Source organism: Molothrus aeneus, chromosome 3 (genome assembly GCF_037042795.1).
Source record: "Molothrus aeneus isolate 106 chromosome 3, BPBGC_Maene_1.0, whole genome shotgun sequence".
Taxonomy (NCBI): Eukaryota; Metazoa; Chordata; class Aves; order Passeriformes; family Icteridae; genus Molothrus; species Molothrus aeneus.
Genome location: NC_089648.1, coordinates 25,651,634 through 25,669,615, shown reverse-complemented (window position 1 = coordinate 25,669,615; position 17,982 = coordinate 25,651,634). Strand labels below are relative to the sequence as shown.

At 36.9% G+C, this 17,982-nt stretch overlaps 1 protein-coding gene across 3 annotated transcripts in view; it reads right to left on the bottom strand.

Moving 5' to 3' along the window:
* Nucleotides 1–17,982, bottom strand: part of PRKCE (protein kinase C epsilon) — a 287,906-nt gene that overhangs the window by 88,666 nt on the left and 181,258 nt on the right. For all 3 annotated transcript variants that reach the window (XM_066546511.1, XM_066546512.1, XM_066546510.1), the window contains exons 7-10: nucleotides 15,104–15,246; nucleotides 13,851–13,947; nucleotides 12,136–12,350; nucleotides 10,743–10,916 (exon numbers count right to left, since the gene is read on the bottom strand). In XM_066546511.1, the coding sequence (XP_066402608.1) occupies nucleotides 10,743–10,916; nucleotides 12,136–12,350; nucleotides 13,851–13,947; nucleotides 15,104–15,246 (629 nt within the window). The remainder of the gene's footprint in view (nucleotides 1–10,742; nucleotides 10,917–12,135; nucleotides 12,351–13,850; nucleotides 13,948–15,103; nucleotides 15,247–17,982) is intronic.

Sequence of the window (17,982 nt, the reverse complement as noted above, 5' to 3'; positions counted from 1 at the left end):
CCCAGCAACAATTCTTTCCTAACTTTTCCCACAGATTCATGGCAAATTTCCAAAAGTTCAGAGGTTTGGTGAGTTTAAGCCTCTTTAAATTCAGATTCCTATCTAAAACTCCCTCATTTCTGGTCCAGAAATCTCATTAGATATGATCTTTCTCATTATGCTAGAAAAGCTCTGCAAGCTTCCTTTCCTATTGCTGTTGCAACACAGGAGCTGCCATTAAAGGACTTGTTCTCAAATACTGCAAGCATGAGAACATGTGGCACAAGACAGAATGGCTGAGACTTCAGGAACATGACCACCAAACTTCTCACATCTCAATGCAACCAAAAAGGATTTAACCAGGAGTTAATCACACCACAGACCTATACAGAATTTTAAAGTCCTGAAGACAGACCCTCTTCCTGGCCAAACCTTATTTTATTTTTACTCTTTGACTGTCTAAAAATACAACAAGAGAGATTTCTTGCATGCCCAAATAACCTAATTAATTTCTCTTTAAAATCTGTCCCCTACTGTATGGGTCCACAAATAAACAATGTGTTATATTCATGAATATACCCAACACACCTACTTTCCTTTCCGAAAGTTGTCTATACCAAATCATTTCTTTAAGAAATGCTCAGGTAAATGCATTAAAAGTGGCTGAATCAAGTTTTAAAAAAGCTTTATTTCATTTGGACTTGATGAACCTTGCGGGTCCCTTCCAACTCAGCATATTCTGTGATACTGTGATTTCTACTTCAGAAATTCAAGAAACACTGCAGACTGATAATTTGAAAGAGGATGGCATCACTCTTTGGCATGCTTCTTAATTAAGTCTAATGCATTATGCATGATGCCCTTTTGGCTCTGGCATGGCATTGCCAGCTGTGGTTCACTGCTTATTCTCCTGATGGGAAAGTACAAGATAGTGTAACACTTCTCTCTTTCTTTCAGTAGCCTTCCTCTCAGCAATGGAAAACGCAACTTGAGAAGTGTTCTATCAAATTTACTATATACTGTTTATCTGCATTACAACATGTAATACCTATTCTATGTAATGTATGGAGAACAAAACATTATGGGCATGCATACTGAAATATCTGCAGGAAATCCTGAGTTTCTTCTATCTGACAAACCTTACTCAGTATTATAGTTCGTATTTCTAGGTGCTCAGACACATTATTTCACTGCTCCAGAAGATTGTGAAAATATACTGCAGCTACCTTAGTTTTGAGATTTTTAATGGCATAGACAATACTTTCAGAAATATCACTTAAAAAGAAAAGGTGCAAATATTTATATTGCATTATAGGGGTGCCTGTTTGCAGATGTGGTATTAAGAGGATTTCTCTGCTCCATATGGGTGAACAAAATGCAACATTCACCAACAGTTACATTTTCAAATATCTTCTCACTTTTAACACTTACCACAAAAAAAATATTATGTGTAAAGCGCCATCTGATTACATGCAAACCTGCCATCTTTGGCTCAGGAAATGCCTAAGCCATGTATCTCATGATATTGGGATAGTACTCTGGAAAAATGTCATGCTATGCTTTGCATTCTTCCTGGGCATCTGCTTTGGCACTGTTAGAGACTGGGCCAGACATGGTGCTGGGCACTCTGCTCATATGTCTTATGCAGAGCTTCATGAGAACAGAATTCAGTTTGGGCTTTTCTTTGGCCCTTTATACAAAGCAGTTCTCAAAAGGGGAATTAAAGGAATCTAGCAAGAGGTTTAAAATTCACATTTCAAGCAAAAACTACATAAGCACACAGGATTAATGAAAACCTATAAATATATGCAAAATCCCTAGTCTACATATAATATTCCCTGTTCAGCATGTTTTCAAAACCCTTCCTGAAAATGAAGGTCTTTCTGAATATCCATTGATCTGTGTAAGCCCCACATACTACCTTATTTTGCTCTTATGAAAAACATCAATTACCTGAGCCAGGCTTTTTCAATACTTACAGAAAGTCATAATTCATACTCCTCTCTTCGCTGTCAGGATTTCTGCAGTTCTATAAATGCAACAGTGACCTTTAAAAGCATTAATTGTATCTGCTTTATTTTCCATACTTTCCTGTTTCCAGAACTTGATTAATTTTTGGCAAAGCATATGCTTCACACAGCTGAAAACTCTGGCAATTCACAAGTATAAATTAGTTAGACAACAAGAAACACTGTCCAAAAGCCTGCTATCATTTAAGCCATCTTAAACCCTCTGAAATGAATAAAGCAGCACAGAAGAAAATAGTGTGTTTTATTTTCAGGGCATAGTTTTTCCTGCAACTCAGGAAGCAGTTTTAAGTAGCAGAATTCGGTGTGATTTTAATATTGGGTTTCTGAAAACAGAAAAGAGAAAATAAGTATCACCACAGACTTTTCAATAAACTACTAACCAGCAAGAGTATTCCAAGTTAGTTATTTTGTGTAATTCTGTGAAGCTTCGAAAAACTTATTTATAGAAGCTTATGAAATGGATCCCATTTGTACTTCTACAGGCTGAATGCAAAGTTAAATACCTAAAAGGACAATTTTCCTCCTTGTAAACTAGGCAAGGTGCTCATACTCTGTAAGAAAGTGTTGCAACTGGGTCTTTCTTTGCTATATTAAGGACAAAATGCAGTGATTTCTCTAGGTCACAACTTAGATTATGGAAATATGCAGACTTACTACTAGCTGGTATTATCCTGTACACTATCAAAGTAGCTAAGTTTGTATGTTAACCTTCAGAACACCTTCCATAAACACTCTTTGTATTGCTATGAACTATGGATTAATAGGCACAGCCAAGATTTGGAAGGAGTCTTTTATTGTTCAGAACTGAGGAAACCTGAATAATCTCTTTTTAATGACTGAACAGTTGACTAGGAGATAACAGAAAGCCTTAACAATGAGATACATTTTACCTGTACATATTGTATACATTTTTGTTTAGTGTTTCTTACTGTTTGTGGAAGTTGTAAACACTCTTCATCCAGTGTTTCAGCCTTGGTGAAGAGGCTGTGGACTCACAGGCCCACCAGTGATACAGCACTCACACTCCTCCTGAGAGACACTTCTCTTAAAGGCTGAGTTGATGTTATAAATCACCTTTGTCATTACTTTAAGGAGATAGAACCATGTGCTGAATACTTCTCAGCTTACAGAATGGCCTTGGGCTCCACTTATGTGGGAGCACAGAAAGGTTCCTTACATGATGCAAGCATGAGACCATGGACTGGGCATGGCTACTCTTACACAGCCCACAGTAACTATGCAAGAATAAACCCTGCATCAAAAACCCACGTTTGGTTTTGCTAAAACTACTCACCCACAAGTGAGATAAAAGGGCATGAACAGTGAAAAAAGAATCTGATGGTATGGTTTTGAGAAGAGGAGATAAAGCATACTTCAAGCTATACCCTAACCAGGTTTGGCCTATATGTGGTATATGGAGCAGAAAACATGTTATGCCAAAATTACTCTGTGTAGATGCTAAAAAAGCAAGGAAAATTTTACTAAACTTGTAAACTCAGATGTTTTGTAAATGCCACTTCATTCCCATGGTGAAATTCTCTTGTGTACAATTATAATTTATTGAGCTTACTGTTGTTCCCAAAAAAAAAGTTGCATTAAAGTGCCCAAATGAATTCCAAAGACAATCATTTCCTGTACTTAGAAAAGAAGCTGCAGAAGAATCAAATTTTATATGCAGTTTCCTTTTTCCTGACTCTTCCTTTGGGGTGTATTAGTTGTTTACTTGTAAGAGCAACACCTAACAAACACAGTATAAAATGTTTCCCCACAACCTCTTGTGTGTCATGGGCTTTCTTTAAATAGAATTTAAAACAGCCAACTGGCATAAATAGGCATGCCAACAGCTAGCCATGTGAGCATTATTATTTTCACCTATTTCAAAGATAGGTTTTATCATTGCAAATTTATTTTTATACTGAGCCTATTAGAGGCAAATTTTGAAGAGTGTTTTACAGTCATAAAATACAAGTAAAAGTTCAAAGGCTGCTAGGACAAGGGACCAGTGGGTCATGTACTCGGGTCTCTTTTGTCCAAATGAGGGAACCTACAACAGTTGTGAGGATGGTCTCAGGATGTAGGTGCAGAGGAAGGACAGAAAGAAGGCCACAGCAGATGTCTGCAGAGTGACAGGTCCTGTTATAAACCAGTTCCTTCCAAGTGATGCTGCCACAAGTCATATTATCCTTATCCTTCCCACTTTCCCAAGACAAAACTAAACTGAAAGCCACAATACAGCTTTAACACACAGCATTTCATTTAAAGCAGCAATATTAAATTATGCTGCTGGATGAGGAACAGTACTGTGTTTCCACAAGAGCTGTAAGATTAAGAATGCCAGATCAGGAACCAACCAGAATGATGTTAACACATCCATAGCACAAGATTATACAAAGATTCTGTGGACCCAGAAAGTGAGGGGACTATCCAATTTGAAAGCCTCCTACCCCCTTCACCCTGTTTGGATGACACTGTTCCTGTCTCCTCTAATCTCTGCTAAAAGATAGACAGACAGCAGACTTGCCAGGGAACTTATTGGCAAAGCATCTGGGTAGATACTCTGAAAATTTCTCCTTTCAAGCATGCCTCAACTGGAGAAACACACTTTTCCCAAGATCAGAAGTGTTTAATATGTAATTCCAGCTACTCTGTCCAAAAGATATGAAAACAGCACCTTAAAGGCCCTTAGCTCTACCTGTTATCCTAAAAACCTCCTGCCTGCACATGATCAGATCAGGATTAAAATCCTGACTCTGAATTTTACACTTGGCTGCACTAAGATGTCTTTAACACAGTGAACTACTGACATAGTTAACTCTAAAACCCTAACAAGGTTAAAAAAGAAGCCAGCACGAACTGCAGCTTGCCCTCACCTATTCCATGCCGGCAGTCGCAGAATCCTGGCCACAGGAATATTCCTGGGATTGTCGAGGCCTCAGCTGGTTACAGCAAAGCAATCCATGGAGCTGCAGCTGCAGCACTCACTTGGACACATGCAAACTAGGAACAAGCCCCAGCTTTGAGAGGGTGTGAAAGAGTCCCGTTCAGTTTGGGTGCCACATGACAAAAGAAAAGTCCTTCCTGTCTGAAAGAGGAGCATTTAGACTCCTCTGATTGATACTGGAGGAGTAATTTCTCCTGTGGGCCCTTGATGAGCCTAGCTGCACTGCTAGCCTGACTTGAAGTTTAACACTGAAGGGACTGATGTGAACAATGAATCTTCAGTGAGCTAACCAGGCTTTAATAATCCTTCAAGAGCAATAGCAATAACTGAGCTGCATAATAGCAAGTTTCCCAAAATGGGGTCATCATGCTGGAAACAGGGGCTTGTGTGTGCGAGAGTGACAATGATTACAGTATTTAATCATCAGCTTCACTGTTCCAACTATTCTTGACCATAGTGTCTACTCTCAGACAATCCAGTGACCATGGTCAGTGCATCCACACTGGGTAGCAGTCACTGGGAAAGCTAAATTTAACATATACACGATACACATTTCTGAAAAATCTTATTCTGCCAAAATTGAGTATATTTACAAAACTTCTTAACTGTATGATATACAAAACACCACCAGGTGCTATTCTAACTTCAAGTGCTTCAGGAAATACTTTGAAGAAAAAGTCAAAATCAATATATTTTAATTTCTTATGGCATGAACTGCCTGTCCATACCATAAGAAAATAAAATATACAGATTTTGACCTTTTCTATTTTTAAATTCCAAATCCTGTTTTCCAAAACAGGATTTGTAATTTAAAAATACCTACTATTGTACATATTCTGTGTATGTACATATATAGAAACACAAGTAAAAAAAATATTTAAATTAGGTTTGAATATAAATGTGTATAAATGTATACAAATAGCTACCATAATAGAAACAGTATAAATAACATCACTCTATGCTGACCTACAATTTTATTCTTTTTTACCATAGCTAAGACTTATCTTTAAGAAACCTTTGTCAATAATTTTATATTTAAATTGTATTAAAATATTTTAGCATTAAGATAGCTAAAAATACAGGGGTTAATTTAGTCTTTTGTCTCACACATACAAATCCACTGAAGCAGGGATAATAACGAACAGAATTGGGCCCTAAAAAGTTCTAATTTGACACTAATCAGTAATAAAAGGCAATGCAAACTTGTGTTAAACTGATTACACCCCTATAGCAATATCTGTATAATGGCTTTAGCTGCTTAGCAACAAAAGTACAAGAATACCAGATAAAATGGATTATAAACTCTGATTAGTCCCAGATGAATGTAACAGTGGCAAGTCAGTTGGGTTAATTTGCACTGTATATCATAAACAACACTCCTGTGAGCTATAATGGCAGAAGATGTTCAATTTTTTTGGGTACAAATACCCATAAAAGAAATAAGACTTTATTTAACCTTACCAATGACAGTTTTGGTCACATACTACAAGGATTCTTCCTAAATTAACTTAGAAAACATGACTTAGAGAAATCATATGCATGATGATTGTCTTTCCCTTTTTCTTTTTTGTTCTACAGTTTCTTACAAAATCAATCACCTTTCCACTGGACTTGCAAACCCTTTTTGGAAATATTTAAATACAAGCCATAGTGGAAGGAAGACTAGTTACTCTGGGTTTTTAGAGGGGTCTGATGTAGAAAGAGGTTCAGGGGTTTTTCAGAAGAACAAAGGGACATCATGACAGCTGAAATGGAAAAGGACATCCTGAATTTCAGCTTTATAAACACCAGACTTCTAGCATTACTCAGAGTGTGCTAGGTGCAGTGCAAACAGCAGAAAGGAGTAACACCTGAACACAGAACTCACAATCGAGGATAAAGCAGCAGTGAGCCCCCAGGTAGCATGGAACAGTTAAGGGATCAGCACACTCACACTGGGGTCACTACAGCCCCTTCTCCATGTCCCCCTGCCATGTCACATGGCTGATCTCTGCCTTACAACACCACAACACAGGAAAGAAGGGCCTTGCAGGTCAGCCCAGGTGCTAGGCTATGGATACATACACTGATTTTAACACTGAAAGGAAGAGTGGGTGGCACAAGTCTGACTATTCAGCTGTAGTAACTGACTTTGTCTACCCTTCATTTAACTACTTGTTTCTTCTAAGAGAAATTGCTATAATATTGACTAAGCGTCCTTTACAAGTTCTGCAGCTCTATCATTCAACAGGAACACTTTTGTGCACTAAAAATACTCTCTACTATGTCTGTTGAACACAGTGTCATGAAAAGAGAAGGTGAGCACTATTTTAAAATTTATCTCATTGTGTGAAGTTGGATTAAAAAAATCAAATGGCAGATGTTAAAAGCAGCAGCTCTCCAGTCTTCTAATTTTATACTGAATTATCATAATAAAGCTTTCACTGCCTTAAATAATTTAAACCTCATTTTATTTCTTAAGTATTTATTAGGATAATTCATCATAAATTATAGGTTGTGCACATACATGTGTATGCATCTCATAGGGTAGAGGTCTAGAACATTTTAAGTACTTAAGAAGAAAGTTGACAGGGGTGTAGGAGGAATTAAGTGAAGCTACTTATATTTTCTAGACCCTTCCATAAAAAGCACTTTAATTCTCACAGTTCAGAAACATCCAACTGAATGAAGACAAGGAAGTCTTTAGAGAAAACATGTCTAGAAACATTTAAATCCTCTTTGTCAGACACCTGAGTGAAGCATTACCAATAAAACCTCATGGTAATACTGTTCCATAGTTGAAGAGGGGACCTGGGAAGCATCAGATTACTGCCAGATAAGATACTCCTTACTGAAAAGTCAAGGGACCAACACATGAAAAAAGAGAAGATATGAGGAAGAGCGGAAACAAAATTAAACCTTGAAAATGCCCTATGTTTTCTCAATACCTTTATTGAGAAAACAATACCTACACAATGAAGTCCTGAATAAACCAAAGATGGTGATCAGCAAAGGTCAATTGTTACAAAAATGCTCTACCCTGTATGCTAGGCCTTGGGCAGGTTCTGCCATGGGAGTGCCAAATACAGAATGCAGCATTCATCGTTCATATTCCTACTGAGAGACCACAGGCAAAACACAACTCAAATATCTGAACATGCTGACAGACACAGTGACCATACCCTGGCAAAACCACACCCTGCCATAGGGTAAGAGTGTTGAAAAATACTGTCCAAGGGTGACACAGGTTTACAAGATATGTTGCACTAAAAGAGTTAAGCTCCTTCCACATAAAAATCCAGATCAGCTGATGCCCTGCCTGTAGGTTTTACCTTCTTTCTGATGTGTAGGACCGGGTTGTGGAGCTCATTCCTCAAACTATTGCAGACAAAACATCCTGTATCAGCTTTACACACTTTATGCCAAGCTTTGGAACTCTCTCAACTTCCGGATCACTGAAGAAGATTTCAAAACTATTCCTGAAGTACAATACTTAAAAAAATTTATATATTTTTAAATAGATCTAAAATGTTGATGGGGGCAGGGGGCAGTAGTGGCTCGTTCTTTGATGGGCTTCAAGCAAATTTGTTTGGTCAAAGTTTGCTTTTGTATTAAGCAGGAACATGAGAAATACCAGTCCCAAGAGTATTTCTTTAAAGTAAGGAAGCTAGATGGAATTGTTAAAAGAAATTAGATATATAGGGCTAAAACCACACATATAATGTGTGCATAGATATGTGTACACAGATATGTGTACATTAAGGTACATTATATGTGCACATTATATATGTGCATATAATGTATGACATATAATATATGTCAATGTTAGCATTATTTGGCACAATTTCTGTATTCCAAAGTAATTTAAAATATTATCCCTTACTTGCCATGATAATAATAGATTCATTCAGTAAGTGACACTAATGAAAAGCCTGCTCCATGTAAAAAATAAATAATACTGAAATGTACTTACTGTAAAAAGCATATTAGGCAAATTTTCTGCAGTGTCTTCAGCTGATTACTGAAGGACAACACTGCAGCACAAAAAGTCAACCTTCTACATCTGCATTTTTGTGGAAGAGGAACAAAGCAAGTAATCTCATTACATAAAGACAACCTCTGAGTGCTTTGACAATGGATACTGACTCAACCTTCCCATTAAGTCTGGGTGTATACGACAAATACGCTCTACTTGAAATGTAAAATTTAATTCCAGCATGATCACTTCAGGGACCAGTTCTGCAAAGTACAGCCACCATGCCATGGCATGCAATAGCAGTGTAAGTAACTATATACTACTGTGAAACACACTTAAAACTTATTGTACTACAGCCTTTGTCTCAATGAAGCTATTTTAACCACAGAATATGTTTGTTCAAGCAAGTTTCTCTACTTGTTTTTCTACTGAGCCTGAGAAAATCATTCAGTGACTAATTTACTTGGTACAGTTTCATTTGTTGCCATTCATAAATCATGTGGACTATTAGCAGACATACTGCTTTTGCTTTTTCATATATTTTGGTGTTTGGTATTTTCATTCCTTTAGAAAGAATTATTTGTAAATTGTTCATAGGACATGCTCAAGAAAACCCTTCAATTTTTCAACTGTGGATTTTTAATTTGATTAGGTATCACTAGGTGTAGTTTTGATTGTTTGATAAGAGACACTGGCCTACGACTTGTAACTATAAACCACTTCAGTATGACTTCTTTTGAGCTCAAGAAAAGCCACAAACTGCAGTTTTTCTCTGTTAAGAGATCTAGGAAGAGAGAAGGCAGTGAGAAAAACTTCTGAATATCTTTGATGAATGGCTTTGGAGAGCAAGGAGGAAGGCAGAAGGCATGGTACAAAAGAGAGAAGAGCAGACCAAAAATACAAAAGGAAAGGAATCTCCAGGAAATCAGAGGAGTAGCAGGAGAATCTTTTGTCATAATTTACTTAATGTACTACTGATCTTTACCAATGTTCTGACACATGATTCACATCAGGCTGGTGATATATTTATTTACACTCCAAGGAGTGCACTCAGTCCTAAAAGTCCCTTTCTGTTCACAGAGTTTATACCTCACCCCACTACAATCCCTTAATAACTTCTTTCATCTGAAACAACATGCTTAATTCAAGTTATAAATTTTAAAATAATATGTTAAAACATTTTAAGAGTATGTTCACACATATAATAAAATTCTGAATGTGAAACACCCTCCACAGACATACACGCCTTCCTGGGCCACTACTCTGTGCCAACTTCAAAGCATATAAAATCCTAGTACATTTTCACTATTTTAAGAACTGCATAAACCTATTAATTGTTTGCTGTTTCTATATTCAAGCCACTATAATCTTGATCCTGCTAGCCATTTTCCTATGGCTTTCCCACTGTATTATTTATCTTTCCTAACAATTTTGCTGGAAGATCTTTTAGTCATTGCTTTTCTGCAATTCTACACACAAGTATTCCACATTGAATGCTAAAAACATTTGTACTTAATTCAACAAGTGATACACCCTACTAATGTACCAAAGAAACAGAAAATGGCACCTCAGTAGATGCCATTTTTGTGCATTTTATGCATGTGGATTTAAAAAATTTTTTAACTCATTTACTGCCATCTCCTGGTACTTACAAGGTAATAGTAGTTATGCTTTTCAGCAGCAGCCAGTACTCCTGTAAAATGCCACTGAAATGCCAAAAAACTTACCAGAAATATTTTCAAAATATTGCTGTACTCTTAATGCTGTTTTCTTTCAATGTGGAAATAATCAATGTTATTCCTTGGGCAGAAACTGGTAAAAGACTCATGTAGCTTACCTTTGTCTGGAAGCAGCAGTAAAGTTGTGTTAAATATGGATGTTTCCGTGCTAATGCCAGAATTCTCTTTTCTGTCATTGTACAGTCTACATCATCATCTTGAAGTATGACATCTTTCTTCAAGACTTTCACTGCATATACTTCATCTTTTCCTTTTAGCTCAGCTAACATTACCTAAACCAAAGAAAAATTCTCTTTACATGTGAACAACAGATGCCATAAATGCAGGGTTTCATATGAGTTTGACTGCACTGAAAACAGAAAGACAGTTACATACTTGCCTAAATAAAGCTGCAATTTATAAAATAAAAAGTAAAGTGCTGTAATTCTAGAAGCATATACCTCTGGTATTATTTAAATTTGATACAGAATGTATCTGTTCTGTTTGTTAGTTAAGTATCTTAAATGAGTACCTATTAGTGAGGTCTCAAAAACTAAGCAAGGAAGGAAGTTGATGTAAAACAGAAATTTATTTCCCGCTTTTATCTCCCACTTCTGGTAGTGAGATTTGAGTGTGATGGACTTTGTATACAATCCAAAGTTACCATTCCAGCTACTTTCAAGTTGTTGATTTTAACTACTACTATTGTTTAAGGTTCAGGCCCTATATTCTGTTTAAGGTCACTTCTGGCTTGGAGCCAGGATAATCTTCAGAGAAAGGATTAGAACACAGGGACACAAAAGATCTGTTTCAGCCCTGTTCCCTGCATGTGAAGTTCCCGTAATATCAAGGAAGGAAGAGTGTACTTCTTAAACAGATTCATATTTCACTCCACCTCTTTGATTCCATGGTGCACAGCAGTGTGGCAAGAAAACCTGTAAGCCTTGTAAAGACAGCAATGTCCCTTTCACCCTCACCAATTCCCTACTCTGGGAGCTCTGGTGAGTTACATCTCTGCTGCCTACACTGTATTTTGGGCAGCTGTCTGAGCCCCGTCATATCTGAGTGGAAATGCTTCAGTTTTGCTTCCTCCAGCACTGAACACACCCACTGAGGAAAAACAAGTATGCACAATGTTCTGTGAAATAAGTAAACTTGAACTGGGAATTATTGAGAAAGTGAATTAGCCCCACAGCACTACTCCTGTCCTGATTTTTCCTGCTTGACCACAAGCAATTTTGTTGAACAGTATGTATGTAACTCTAATAAACCACTGACATTTTGTTCCAAAAGGCTTGACTGTAGTTAACAAAGTGAACTAAAGCACAGACAAGGCCAGCTCACCAGGAGACTGATACTTCTGATCTGTTGGGTAAAAGAAAGCCCCTAGGCTGGAAGCACTTCCTAAATGTCAATATGATCACTTCCAAATTGGTACAGTCAAATGCACCCCTGAACACTAGGTTAAAAAAATAAAAGAAGAAAAGAAAGGAAAAAAAAAAAGCTACCCACCTTTCCAAAGCTGCCTTTTCCTAATACTTTGATGAAGTTGAACTCTTCAAGACCTATTCTCTTGCTCTGGGCCTGTTTGACCTCCCCATTTTCACCATTCTCCCCAGGTTTGTTAAGCTGGTTGTCTGTTGATGTTGTAGCTGTTGCTCTGTGCTCCTCTCCCCGATTGTCAAAAGATAATGCTTTCCTAATGTTGTTTTCCAGCTCTTTGATTTCTGTGGAAATGTGAGGAAAAGTTAGTTTTGACCAACTGTCAGAAAACCAGCCTGTGTTAGTCTGTATCAGTGTGGGAAGGGACATTCATCATCTCTGAATGCTGTGTTTAAGAGCATTCTGTGGTCAAGAACACATATTTAGCAAACTGCTTCTCCACCTTACAGTAATCAGCCAAACTCCTGCTCTAACAGGAAGGGTGGCCTTTTAAAATGAACTTAAGAAGATGACATATCCAAAACTTGAAAGATAAGTCAGAATAGTAGCCAAATAGTTGTTCTAGTGACTTTGGGTGTTCCTGTACCACAGAGAAGCACTTGGTTTTGAATATCCCTATCTTCCTGTAGCACTTACTCATCTTCCTGCTTAAGTATTTTAAAGCTGTGTCTCCAAAAGTTCAAAGGACAGTTGAGCGTCCCAGTCCTTGAAGTCAACATGAATGGAGCATCTTATTCAGCTCCAGCTGTTATCAGATGCCTGCCAATAAAGTGTTTGACCATTTCCTAGTGCTGCTTCAAGCAGCAATTGTGTAGATCTGCTAAATGGTTCTGAAGGCTTCTCAGTGTTAAATACAGAGAGTCCTGGTGACTAACACTCCTCAGGATCTGCCCCAGGTTCCTGCATGGTACTGCTGCCTGATGGCCTTGGAAGCAACAACTTTACTGCAGAGCTATAAAGGTCAAATTAAAGGGAGAATTTAGACAAATTCCTTGTTCTTATTTTGAACAAAGCATCAGATAGTTTTTAAAATAATGATTTTATGAAAACAATGTTTTGCGAAACCAAAAGGTTGACAAATTTAAATCAGTTCTGGATTCAGAGGTCACAGATACCTAATTTTTAAAAACAATTCAATCAGACTCAAAAAATGCTCTTGAAATACACATTCTGTCTATCAGCTGCTCAGCTCAATGAAATCAGGTCATATCAGTGAAAATTAAAATGCCTGTGTCCCAATCTCTGCATAAAATAAATTGCTGAAAGGAAACATGGTTTTAAGAAGCCTCTAGAGATCACATGGACACGCCAGCATAGCCTGTCTAGATGGAAGTTTTTATTATTACAAATGTTCAACGTGGAATTACAAGGAGTCAATTTTATCTCAAAAATTTATTAACAGATGAGTTTTCAGGTAAATAAAGGCTCTCTCTCAAGTTCTGCGTTACTATTTAAAACATTTTCCAGTCTTCCAACAGAATATATAAACTACTTCCATAAATATATTTTGTTTACAAGAACCCATGTAGTAAACTTAATATCTAAAGATGACTGTTTTATAATTTTCCCTTCAAAAGCCACCTAATTTCACAGATTTAAATTAAATGAGAAACAGGCTTTTTTAAAAAAAGATTTTACAGCTCATAACTTTAAATGCTTCAATTTCTGGTGGTAACTGCTTTATTGATTTGCATCTACAGAGGCTCATGATCATAGATTCTTTTTTACTCCAGGAAAATGTGTGACAAAATATATTAGATAGGAAATAAAAAGATCTGTTTGACCTTGATCGCATGGAGATGTTGGTGCTGATTTCGACCTATCTTCTTCTGATGACGCGCATCCCGGAACTGGCGGTTGAGTCTCTGCGCCTGCAATTAGCTAAGAACAATTCCAAAAGGGGTGATCTTCCTCTGCCATGAGGAAATTTAATTCAGCAACTTTAGTTCAAAAGTAGAACTATGAAAGAAAGTGAAAATCTTCTACCCATATGGATTCTCACTGGCAGAACCTCAGCCATACAGGAGATGGCATCACACGAAATGGAAGCCATGGTACAAAGAGAGAAAAACCAGGCAACTGAAATGAAAGCAGGTTCTTAAGATGAAATAAATGTAGTGTATATACCCAGTGAGTGGGAAAGTTTTGAGAAGCCACCATGAGTCTGTAAATTCATCCAGTAAATACATTTAACTGCAATATGTATCAGCAAGCACTTCAAACTACCTCATGCAGTAACAACATGACAACACCTTTTCCCAGGAGTGTCAGATCAATTAACTCATCCTCACGTTTCCTACATTTCTGTAATGTTTTGAAACAGCTTACAGGGGATCCCAGAGTGCAATAAGCTCTGGGAAAATGAACAGAAGCAACAGTCAATGTTTAAAGAAATTATGGCACAAAATGCCTTTTTCTGTGAGACCGATGGGTCTGCTGTGACAATCATGCCAACAGAGATACAAAGTGTGGACCCATTCTCATCCAGGATACACATCATCACTCAGGTATAACCCCATCAGTTTTGGATGTACTTGGGAGGACCTATGCTTTTTATTTCTACAACAGCCTGGTTATTCCTACAAAAATCATGATAACTCCAGAACTGTAATCAGGCAAACATCGCCTCTTCAGGAGAATCAGCACATTGCTTGTTTATCAACATTTACAACACTATGGAGTAGTGCTGTCTGCCAATCAATCAATGAATCAATTATTCAATGCCTATTCTGAGCCATAACAGGCACTTATAACTATTGCCAGACATTGTCTGTCTGTCAAAAGTCCTTCCTCAAAATCCTTCCAGAAGTTATAGACACAAGATCTGCAACATTGTACCAGGTCAACATAAATTTCATAGCTAAGTTCAGAATAGGTGATTTACACTTACAGACAAAACTTGAAGTCTTAGGTCTGTACTGACATAAAAAAATTACTGTGCAAGTCATTAGAGTAGGATTGAATTCCAACTAATGAAGTTACAATACAGTCATACTTCTCTGATTTTTTAAAATGTGACAATATATAGTAAAATTACCTTTTTCCTCCTTTGCCCACTATTAGTGATCTTATCTGGAGTGACTCCAAGATCTGCAAGTACTTTAGCTATGCCTCTAGCATCCACTCCACAGTTTGGTGCCACATTTGTTTCACAGCGTCGATGTACATTCATCTTGCAAACTGCAATGAAATACACAGTAATACAGTAAATTAAATACTATCTTGGCACACATTTGCCTTACCTATACCTATCAATAACTTTTTCAAATAAATACAATCTCACTAAGAAAGCACTTAGCTGAATTTGAAGGTATACTTCAATGCTAAAGTTATTAACGTGATTATCATTATTCTGATATGATAATTTAGAGTTGTATTTTCATACAGTGCTCAGAACAGACACAAGAATAAATAAAACTATCATATCATCCTGTAACTCTTAAATTAATTTGAATTAGAAGAACTCAGAGCTTGGATTTTAACTGTCCACTATGGAAAGCACAACATTAAATCCTCATGTATTATTGCTTCTTACACTATTTTACTCAAGTAGATTAGCTTCTAATGTAGGCAGCCATAAAAGTGACAGCACTTTAAATTTTAATAAAAATTAAGGGTTAAACACCTACTTTATTTATATGGCAATCCTGTTACTAAGCTTATTCCCTTAAATCTCCTGAAACTATTACATTATTATGAGGAGACGAAAAAGGTTACTTTGCTTCCAGATTATGGGGCAGAGGCAAGAACACAGCTCCATTAAAACTCGTGGAGTGTGGATTTGTTAGGAGCAGAGGACATATTTTATCTGAGACTTCAGTGCCCTCTTGTGGACCAAGGCATAAAGAGAGCACAGCTCCAAGTGTGATTAAATCTTAGACTAATATTCAATTGTTCAAATTTCTCACTTTACTTTTTAGAGAAAAGGAAATTATAAAAATATGTATTATTTATAAAGTAACATTTAATTATATTTTTCATCAACAAAGCTTTCATTGTACAGCCCTTAAAGAAAAAAAACCACATTTCCCACTTAGAGTATACCAAGGCAGTGAATCTGGCCATAACCATGCACTTCAGAAAGCTGGTGACTTTCCTTTTTAAATATGTTTTAGCTCACAAGAAGAGCAAAAAGAAACAGCTAAACATGGTATTTTCAATGAATGTATATTCAGTGACAAAACGTCAGCAGTAGGGATAACGTTTGAGCTAGGAACCATGGAAGCGGACATTGAGGAGCCAAACTGCTTGAAATAGCAGGAATATTTTGTGCAGTCCCACTTTATGTATGTATTTTACAAAATATGTACATAAAGTGGGACTGCACAAAATTTTCCTGCTGTAAAAAGATGCACAGGAATAACCAGTGAAAAAAAACCTGAAGAAGAATAAATCTGTGTTATATGCTCCTCATGGTGTTAATAACCACACTGGGCAAGGAAGTATGCGTCTGAAGAAGCACTTGTTAAAGAGAGAAAACCAAGCACAGAGAAAATGATGTTTTCAGTTCAATTGAGTTCTAGATTTCATGCAGAGAACACTGCATTTTTATAGGCAATAATTTTATGAACAGGGAGAAAGCAACACAGACTCTCTGCACTATTGTTTCTACGCATCTGCTACACAGTATGAGAAACAACAGTTAAGACCAAATGAACAGTATGGTACTTGAGTTAGAATATGAAAGAGAACGCATGAATGTCCAAATTAGGTAGAGAGATACTATAACTCTGGATTAAAAAAAAAAAAAAAAGGAGGAAAAAGCCCAGATTTAATTGAAAAGTCTTCACTGAATACATCTCCATCATAATTAAGACAGCGTTTGAGCAAAATCTTCAATAGCTGCAAAGTAACAGCATTTAGAGCCTAAGATGTCCTCACTGTTCACTGGCTGGAACCACAAAGGAAGGCTTGTTCTTCAGAAGTCTCACTGGGTATAACTTTGCTGTGAAAGAAATCTCTTCTTTCCCTTGCTACTCAGCAATTTATGACATGAAACATCAGGTCTGACCTTCACCTATAGTTATGTGTTACCCTAAGTACTGCAAAGGATATATTTTTATAGATAATATATTTATACATGTGACCCCATGTTTCTGCTGTTGAGAAGTGTACATGATTTTTGTATTTATGAAGATGGACCTATCCATAGGTTCCTAAGGCATAACAAAATGAAAATGCTTATTATTCCATTAGGCACTACTTTCTAAGAACCTGATAATCATTTCCTTCATTACATCATTTCCTTCCACCTACAAATGGAAGTATTTTATAAACTATTTCTAAAATATTACTTTGGTTTACAATTGTTTGTACTCTTTTCTCATCCCTTACATAGATGTGCTTGAAACAACGAGATACGGAACCCAACATTTTGGACAACTAAAATGACACAAATGCACCTCCCAGCCTTATTTTCACATACAGATCCTGTACAGAGTACATAGTCCTTAAGTGGCAGAACATAATGAATCCTTTATTCATTATGGATATAATTTTCTGGAATAGAGGGGCTAAGCAGATCATCACAAAGGATGATTTAGCTGGGTATGAGAATACCTCATATTCTGGACATGGGCACACGAGACTGGTTCTACCTACTCTAACCAATACAAACCAGTAATTTTTGAAAATGGTATTAAAGGGAAAAGTAGATGGAATACTGATGTTTAAAAAGTTTAACAAACTGAAAACACAAAAGGCATATAAACTGAAGATATGTAAATTTTCATGCCCATCATTTTCTGTTAACTTCTAATATCCTGCATGGGATTAAACCTACTCAGGAGTGAGCACAAAATGTGTTTCTTAATGTCTGACCTCTGCATCTGTTACTAACTGGTGCTGCCAACAGGGTAAGGACCGTGTTCTAACCATGATGGAAATCCTTACATTACTCCGTTACTTATTTTCTAT